This window comes from Pempheris klunzingeri, chromosome 15, assembly GCF_042242105.1.
Source record: "Pempheris klunzingeri isolate RE-2024b chromosome 15, fPemKlu1.hap1, whole genome shotgun sequence".
NCBI lineage: Eukaryota > Metazoa > Chordata > Actinopteri > Acropomatiformes > Pempheridae > Pempheris > Pempheris klunzingeri.
In genome coordinates this window covers 16614930-16624799 of record NC_092026.1, presented here as the reverse complement: position 1 = coordinate 16624799, position 9870 = coordinate 16614930, and the positions used below count along the sequence as shown (strand labels likewise).

The following is a 9870-nucleotide window of genomic DNA, read 5'->3' as shown; positions in this document are numbered from 1 at the left end:
ATATAAAGTGATGTGATGTAAAAACTAGATTATCTAAATTTACAAATGTCGAGATTATATAACATCAAATGACAATCATGAGATAATGCTACATGCTTAACTTGTGTTTAGCATAAATTGGTAAACTTAGCTCACTCATGCTAACTCCTCCAGCTAATGCTAGCTCATCGAGCTAACTCCTTCAGCTAACCCATCTAGCTAGTGCTAGCTCCTTAACTAACTCACTCAGCTAACCCATCCAGTTAGTGCTAACTAATTTAGCTAACTCCTTCAACTAACTCTCTTACCTAACTCATTTTGTTAGCTCACTCAGCTAACCCATCCAGCTAAAGCTAACTCATTTAGCTAACTCCTTCAGCTAACTCTCTTACCTAACTCATTTTGTTAGCTCATTCAGCTAACTCATTCAGCTATCTAGCTTATTCAGTTAACTCATTCAGCTGAATCATTTAGCTAAAAGGCTAAGCGACTATTCGCAGCACAAATGGACTTATAGTAATGTGCATTAAACAGCGATATTTACCAAAAGTTTTCTATCATTATCTAACATTAGCCACATAAGCAACTGCTGACTCCATCCAAAGTAACAATGTAGCAGTAAAACCCCTGTGTGTTGACTTGAGCTATGATGCTTTTATTAATGAATTGAACGATAAATTTGAAGGAGAAATGTGTTGTTTCTTGTCTCAAAAGTGACATAGTCTTGCTTGAAATGTACTGCCTAAACTACAGACAGACAATTTTTTATAACCGTCTCTGCAAACATGCAAATGGGCAACAATTTACTCTGAATTCTTGTCTTGAGTTGAAGACTAGGTTGTCCTCTTCTTGATGCTGCCTGTTCCAAATCCCATATTTGATTTTGCAGTGAGATGATCTGAAAAACTGAACACACACACACACACACACACACACATAGACATATAGTTTGTAGAAATCAAAATGGATCATCATCTTCAACAGAAATCCTTACGAAGTCACCACTGCTCACAGCTGTTCTATAAAGGTCTTTCAAAAAATTATTAAATTAAAAATGAAAAAAAATAAAATGCCCTTACTCAGTGGTGAGTTTGTGCTGTGTTTTTTAATCTCCATCTTCTTTACATTCAGTTCATTGATCTTCTCCAGCAGCTCTCTCTGCAGCACTGTGAGAGTTCAGATATGAAACATTTTAAGTTAACGACATTTAGCTGATGCTAACAGAGTCTTTCTCACAGCAGCTCCCAACAGAATTAGTGCTGCAGAGGAAAATATCGAGCAGTTGTTGCCATGTTCAAACAGTTGGTTGCTTTGACAGTAACAGAAGAATAGGCCTACGGTGCTAAATTGCAGAAAAAAGATTTTGCTGCGCATGTAGAGCAATAACAAAAACAGTCACCTCCAATTGCACTCGAAGTTTCAGAAGAATTAGCAATATGTTTGACCCTCTTCTGTAATGTATCCACTTCCCAACTCAGGGCAATGGTGTGGAGAACTAGGGGGAAAAAGCATTTACGTTAGATTGAACCGTACATTGTCATAGGATTAAAAAAAATCTAAAGAAACTGTGGCATTTGCAATAAGCAAAACAAAAATGAAAAAGTTTTATCTCCATGTCAGGTAAACTTACTCCGAGATGTATCACCATGTAATGTCCCCAGAAGCTGTTTCAGGTTGTTGTTTAACTGGGTGTGATAAGCTGCAGAGGAATTACAGGTACAGTTAAACATTGGTTTATGTTGTTCCGAGTGTGTCATGTGCCATATACTGTATGTAGAGTCTGAGTTACAATCGAAAACTTACAGCCTGTAATAGCTGAGGCTGTTGAACTGCACATAGCAAGCCGCTGCTCCAGCAGTCTGACTTCCCTCCTCAAGCCGAAGGCTTCATGATCTGTCAGAAAAAGCACAGGCTACATCAGAGCAGCAGTGAGGCCACCAGTCCTCACTAGTGGAGGAACTCCGCTTCTTTTAATTCATTTAAGGTCCCATATTCTGCTCATTTTGAAGTTCATACTTGTATTTGGAGGTACTACCAGAACAGGTTTACATGGTTTAATGTTCAAAAATCACATAATGTTTCTCGCAGCAGACTTGGCAGTGGCTACTGTTTCCAGCCTCTGTCTGAACGCTCTATTATAAACGGACAGAACAGGCTTTGCTCTTGCCTTTGACATCTCCGTGTTACCGGGAGCTGGTGTAAATGAGGAAAAAAGCAATGGCAGATTAAGGAGATTTTCAGTGAGAGGGGAACAGTGGGCGCGCTGAAGGGCTGGAGGAGGTCACATGCTCAACAGGTGCCCTTATGACATCATAAGGAGAGCCGAATCTAAACAGAGCGTTTTCACACACATTTACTGGAAGATGGAGCAGGAGAAACAGATAAGGGACCGTCTTTTCTCAAAGCTTGGTGTTCTGTAGGAACACCAGGGACACACATTTATGTTAAGGAGACATTAAAAAATGGATTTTGCATTATATGGGACCTTTAAATTTTGTTAATTGCCTAGTCCTCCCTCTTTCTCTTGTTCATTCTTTATCACTTATAAAGATATGATTGCAAGATACGTGGACTATGTGTATGTACACATAGGTATACAGACATGTGCATATGTACACAGGTGCTCCACATTAACCATCTAACCAGTTTACATACCATTATTATCATTGTTATTATCGCTGTTTTTGTTATTATTACTATAGGGTGTATATGTAAATGTATGTATTTGTGTATCTATATGTATGTGTGTATACAGGTGTGAGTATGTATGTATATGTGTGTCCTTCTTCTTGCCTTCTTGGTTCCCTGTACCTGTATATCCCCGTGCCTGTCTATTCATATGTGACGCAAATTGCTATTTCTGTCTCTGCACTGTCTCTGGCACCAATTGGCTTCTAGGTGGATGAACACTCACCTAGTTGAGAGTTGCAGAGTTTTCCCAGCTGAAGCTGCCTGCCAAGCCATGCCAGCTGTTCCTCCACACCTGAGAAGGCACGTTAGCGATAATAAACATTGACAAAGCACAATAACAGAGAGAGTGTGTCACAGTATGTTTATGTGGAGCGTATTATGTGTATTCCACCTTTGGCGCCTTGTTTGGCATGTACATATTGTAAAGGAAAAAAGCACCACTCACCAGCACAACCTTTGATGGTAACTGACTGTGAGGGAAGAAAATATATGGATTGATTGGTTGAAGCAAATGCAAAAAGTAGAGAAACAGTAAAACCACAGATATCTTTTATTTTATTTTTATATTCTTAAATGTGTTTTTTTAATGATATTTTTTACATACCGTTATATTTATACTCTGGGGATCTGTTCCCTCTTGTAGGATTGACTGAAGTCAACAGGGTAGAAAACAGAGCATTATGATTATTGCCCAAATTGCTATATAAATGCATGTATGTCACTCTGTAGAGCATAGTTTAGGGGACTCACTTGGATCTTTGAAGCAATGTCCCCCATGTCTGGATTTAACATATGACTAACTGAAGTAGTCACATGCGTCACTAAGAAAACAGAGGAACTTCAACATTAATCAGCTGACTGTAGCTGGCACAATTTGATATACATATACATTCGATATACTTTTGATGCATTGAGTGCAGTATGGACGGTGTAGGCCTACTGATTCTTACCAGATCTGCTGTCAGAGGCCTGAAAGACACACAAGAGGATCCAGAGAGGAATCCAAATGAAATGAGAACCTGCAGCCATTGCACAGTTTGTCATAACACTGTCCTCCTCTAACAGCAGTCCTGCTTTTTATACAGCACTGAATGTTCGATGAGTGGGAGTGGTGTGTGTGTGTGTGTGTGTAAAGGCTTGGATTTAGGACTACTACACAGATAGAGAGAAATGAGTCAAGGTCAGAGCACCATCATGTCAATATTTGGATATCATATATGCCACATATATACATATATACATGCCACACTGTGGAGGTTGTGGAAGTATATTGAATTGTGTGGGTCATTTTTACGCCAAGATACAGTTCATTCTACCTATCCGTCATGTCTCCATGTCAGTTCTGATGCTAAACTTGTGTGGTTATGTGGTTGAATAATAATGACTTTAAAAATCTATTTGTGTGCATTATATGCCATGTGACCACAATATCTTGTCCTGTCCATGGTCAAATAAATGCTCTAAAAAGGAGTACACCATAAAATGTCACATTGTGGAAAAACAAAAAAATGCTATTGTAAGGATGCTTTTCTGTGGTTGTAGCAATGAAGAGAGGAGTCCAGATTCATTCAAGAAGTTTATGTAGGTGTACAAGCTTGGAGTCCAACATCACAGGCATAGATGAGACTAAGGAATACAGAGTAAAGCTACCACGTGTATAGGATTCTACAAGCTATATCTGGTTTCAGATACATGAGAGCATGTCGGAAAAGTAGAATGCTGACTTGAGAGTAACATATATACCATGTATGACACAAGTTCCTACAGAATCATGTTACATGAGAAAAACCTTCTAACAGCTATATAGCTTTAGGAAATGTTTGCTGTTAGTTCTGAGTGACTCAAACACTGTAATCTACTCCCAAAAAGCAAAAGAGATAAATCAATAAAAGAGGTGAATCAACCATGACACAGACTACCAGTAAAGCATCATGAGTTGAACTTTGCTTTGTTTGTCTTGAAGTGTGACTGGCATTTTCCCAATGCTTTCCAGAAAGTCGATGTGTTGACATTGACTGCCAGTTTTAGATTCTGGGCTGCCAAAGCGAATGAAGTGAATGAGGACATTTTGAATGCAGAAAACTAAAAACTGCAACATCACTCCCTCAACAAAAGCTTCTTGGATTTCCAATGACAGAGGCTGAAGACTGACTTTGCAGAGTGAAGAGGGACGGAAATGAAAGAACAGGCCATCAAATCAAAACGTCCTGGAAAATATTTACACTGTTGCCTATGAAGTTGGAATAAAATGTTTTTTACCTCTTCTCATGAAATGATCGTGACAATGTGGTTTATTCTTGATAAATAAAGTGGATATCTTCTCAACTTTATTGATCAAACTCTTCCAAACACATCACAGTGAAACTTAAACCACAATGAACCTTTGCAAACTGTGGATTCAGGCTTTAACAAAATTGGGGGTATTGAACAATTATTCCAACTTTATGGGCAACAGTGTAGCATCCTGTATTCTTATCAATGTAGGCCAAGATGCAGGATATTGTATACCATCAGGATTTAGTGTTAATAAATTTTGCCTTCTTTGGCATGAACTTTTTTGAACAAAGTTTACTTTTTGATAATGACTCACTAAACCTGCTAAATCGAGGTCATGTCTGTGATTTGATGTGATGTGAAAGGGTTCAAAACCCTGCAGTGCAAATGTGGCAAACAAGTATGATGTGGGGGCAAGCAGAAATAAGATACAAAGGTTAGAAATAACAAATATGGAGGACAAACTTCTTCAATAGTCTGGGTTAGTATCCGCAGGTCTGTAGTGATGTTAGTGAAGATAGATGAAAAGCTTGCTGAAATGATTGCTACAAAAATCACAAAATTGATCCACCTCCTATGCCTGGCGCATACCATCAATTCAATGTGAGGGCCAGATATGCCATCAAAGGCCTATATAAAGTGAAAGAGACAATGGATTACTTTCGTAGGAGCACACTGGGTGCAGAAAAACTGAAGATGCACCTGGACTTGATAGAGGAACGACCCAAACTCGTTCGTCTATCTGCACCACAGGATGGAAGTATGTGGAGGGACCTTGTGAGTCATTATAATCGGACAACTTTCCCGAAATAATAACTTAATATCTCAAAATAATGTGAGATACTATAGTGAGGTACAAATCTGCAAATTTCAGGGGCGTTTTTCATTATCTTGAGAGGCATTATTTTGAGAAAGTTTCTCATTATAGTGACCTACAGGATTTTTTTTACCATCACATTGGCAGAGATGTGCTACCATAGAACTCTCCAAGTCACTGTGGAGATCAGTACAGTGACATCTGCTGTTCCATGGTTAGACATCTATGGGTGCCGCTACAATCTGGACTAGCCAGCTCTTGCACAAAAGGATGATCTAAAAGTGGACTTCAGTAAAATGTAAGAAATGTCCAGCCTTGTGTGTTAACTGTCTGTCTAGCTTTGCATAAGAGAACTGCAGGGGCAGTACATTAACAATAGGACATTGAAATATCCAGGTATTGATAATACCTAATGTAATATCATGTTACATTCTTTGTAAAGAACCATTCCTACATCCTGTCCCAAAAAACAATATAAGTGCAGAGGAGATGTTCCTGAAACAGTAATGTATGCAATCTTTGACTACCCAAGTGTTATCAGTGTCGATCTGCCCAAGAGGCAAACCTGATCCAAGCCAGAGACCTAACCACACACACGCAGCTGACATTAAAAACATTTTCAATCAATAAATAGAAATAAAAACATTCAAATTAATATTTTCTTGTTCGTCAGTTATCACTGCAGCCATATATGTCATATGAAATACTTATGTTTGATGCTTTACATTTAATCTATTTGTAACATGTCAGCGTACGTAATACAATTATTACTGTTATTATGCTTATTATTATCACAATTTTCGGTTTGGTCTTTCTTTGGAATCCAGGACCAAAACAACAAACTCTCACAAAGTGGTGGTGTGCACACACTTTAAACTGACCTTGATTCTTTCACTACTAGTAAAAACACAATAATTACATAATGTTAGCTGAGCCTGCAAAGAGTCAACACTGGTGCCAAAAACTTTCAGCATTCAGCAGCACAAAGATGATAATGATCATACACACCTCCTTCTAAAATATGGACGTGTCCACAGTCTCTTTTGTAATTGTTTATCGGTTTGATATTTCAAGCATATAAGGTTATCTAAAAATTATCTAAACCCTGTGAACATTCTGATTCCTGATGTACAATGCTCAAAAACAAATGATTTAATTCAGACTTTGTACTATTCATGTACTGAATTGTCATCAACTTCAACATCAAGACATAATGTAATAATGGAGCTGACGTGGTTTTGTTGGTGCAAAGTGTACATGTTCTGTACCTAACATGAATTCTTGAATGCCTGTTCAAGTGTAATGAATGTGCAAAACCCATTTGTGCTATTTGCTGTCATGATAAATAATAAAAGCAATAGTAATATAGTTTTTTGGTTTAACCAAAGGGTACTCATTGAAATACTTAGAAATTCTAAATTTCAACCCTAGACCATTACTGGTGGTCATTACAAGACTTTTTTACTTTTGTGAGTTTTTCAAAAACAAATTCTATTTTATGGTGAAAATCAAGGTCAATGAAGTTACCATATATGGTTTCTTGCCGGTCTGTCATGTAGCCTGATTGTCGCTGATTGGAGAAATCATGTGGTTCTACTGCCTCATGGTGAGACAAGGGGCGGCATTTTGACCTCCCACTTAAGTTACCAAATATGGTCCCTTGCCCGATAAAGGGTTAACCTTGGTTTAACACCAACAAGCATAATAAAAAGTATTGGACCTAAATCTGAGTCTAATTTCAACGGCTGGATGCTGATTGTTTTATGGATGTGCAGTAAGTCCAGGTTTTACTGTTTGAATTCAAAATATGGGCTGAAGTTTGTTCAAATGATTTTAAGAGGGTGATTTTGGAGATTTAAATAAGTTTTTAAGCAATTAATATGTGCTGACTTCAACATTTTTTGCCTGTTGTTTCTTTTGTATTTATAATATTGACCTGTTTGAATAAGCCTGTTGTGTTCTGATTTTTTTTTGACAAATTTGGACTGAAATTCTCATCTTTTTGTCCTGGATTACACAATTATCTAGCGTCACGCATTAAAGATTGATCAGGAAATCCCATAAACTGTGACTACTGGTGAAAAAGGGAAACATGATTAATGCAGTGAAGCTTCAGCCTGTGTGCAAAGGCACAATGCTGTGACGTGTGTTGCCATCGTCTCTTAATGTTTCAAGGCATTACGTTCTGCTGCAAACCACTTCAGCAACAGAGACACATCATCTGGAATTAATGCACAGAGCAAAGAAACTAAGAGGTTTAAAGTAAAACCTGGAAGAAATTCTTGTAGATGATCTTATACCACTGGGTGCTTTTTATTCATGCCCCTCGTTCTCTTTGAGAGAACTGTTTCAGAGGGGGAATGACCACAATGTGACTGACTGGGCTCGTCTTTAATTGGGAGATATCTTCAATTATATCTTTTAGATGAAGATGCAAACATAGCATATGGAAATGGCCAAAAACCCAGGGGTATTTGGAAATAAAACATATGGATATAATATTTTATATATGTATTAACACCATTACTGTTTTAATCATCACCACCTCCATGATAGGCTCCACGTGGTCTGACTTTGGCGCCATCGTGTGTAAATTGTTGTAAATTCAACCACAACACACAACAAGAGTACATCCTACACAGAGTACATCCGCAGCAAGATAGTTCCCTTAAGCTTGCCTGAAGTTATATAAAATGTCACCAACGAAACCACAACAGCCCACAAAGGTTGTTTTTTTAAAGGAATATTGCTTCACAAGCAAGCGGCTCGGTGGTGCGTGGCTCAAACACGGTGCATGAAAGTCTTTTTCGGTCATTTTAATGAATATTTGACGCTCGTTTAATCTGGCAAAGAACCCGAGCGAAGGAGGAAGTTAGCGGAAGTGTGTCCTCCGCATCAACCTCCGCATCGACCGGGTCGTTCTCGCGATACTACGGTAGACGCGGTATCTTGTTGTCTTTGTGCTGGTGACTGACTGTCACATTGCTCACATTGTTGTAGGTCGATGCTCCGCACGGTAGGATATCAAAACAGCTGTACGCTCCAGCCGTCACACTTATTTCTTCCGTGGTCGAACAACTTTTGAGGACTCGTCAAACCAGATCCGGCGCTTTCCGTGCAAACAGGTATCAGCTTTTGTTTTTTTATGCAATTGACCTAATCTTATAGATTTTAAAAGTTTATTTGGCAGTCTAATGTGTTACATAACAACAGAGTCTCGGCCCTGATAAAGCTGAATTAAGTTTGAATTAAATCGTACAGAGGAGTCGTCAAGTTTTCTCTGAACAGTTTCCAGGCTCTGACTGAAGCCTTCTGGTTATATATGAGGTTCATGTTATATAAACTTGAGTGATAACGACAATAATTTCGAGAAAACAACAATAAAAGTGTTCAAACGGGGGGGGGGAAGCACATTGTTAAAAAATAAATGAGTAGATATATCATAAGAATGAAAATTACATTACATTTATCTAATTATGAGTTCACAGAAGTTACATAAGAATAAGATTTTTTTTCTCTTACATGAGACACTTAACAGATATTGCCAGTGGTATCAACACTTTTATATTAGGATGGTTTTATTGTGTCGTAACATGGAGCAGTTGCCTTGCTGCGTCACTTTTTAGTGTGAATTTATTTCTGCAATTGTGTGCAGTTTCTTACAATCTTCAAACGTATCACTGATTGATCATCACCCTTACATCAGGGGCAGCTGTCAACTGAACAGGCATAATAGTTGTAGAAGGCACACACCTCCAGGTTTTAAGTGAACTATGGACAGAGGGAATCAATTTCATTTATGCCACCATGTTGCAATCATGTTTTTTCCCCACCTGGCCTCTGGTCACATAAGCAGACACAGACCTCTATTCATTATCTGTACTTCTTCACGGTGTGTTTGAGCTCACTGCTTACTGTATTTGTGGTGCTGTTTTCCTCCCCCAGAGAGAATGTCCCTGTCCGGCTGGGTGTGTGTAGTAACAGGTGCCTCCAGAGGCATTGGCAGGGGCATAGCTCTGCAGCTGTCTGAGGCCGGAGCCACCGTCTACATCACAGGGCGCCAGGAGAAGACTCTGAAACAGACCGCTGCACAGGTAATATTCTGACAT

At 38.7% G+C, this 9870-nt stretch overlaps 1 protein-coding gene across 1 annotated transcript in view; it reads left to right on the top strand.

Moving 5' to 3' along the window:
* Positions 1-9870, top strand: part of dhrs1 (dehydrogenase/reductase (SDR family) member 1) — a 64201-nt gene that overhangs the window by 52107 nt on the left and 2224 nt on the right. The window contains exons 2-3 of the mRNA XM_070845667.1: positions 8864-8886; positions 9707-9855. Coding sequence (XP_070701768.1) covers positions 9712-9855 — 144 coding nt within the window. The 5' untranslated portion in view covers positions 8864-8886; positions 9707-9711. The remainder of the gene's footprint in view (positions 1-8863; positions 8887-9706; positions 9856-9870) is intronic.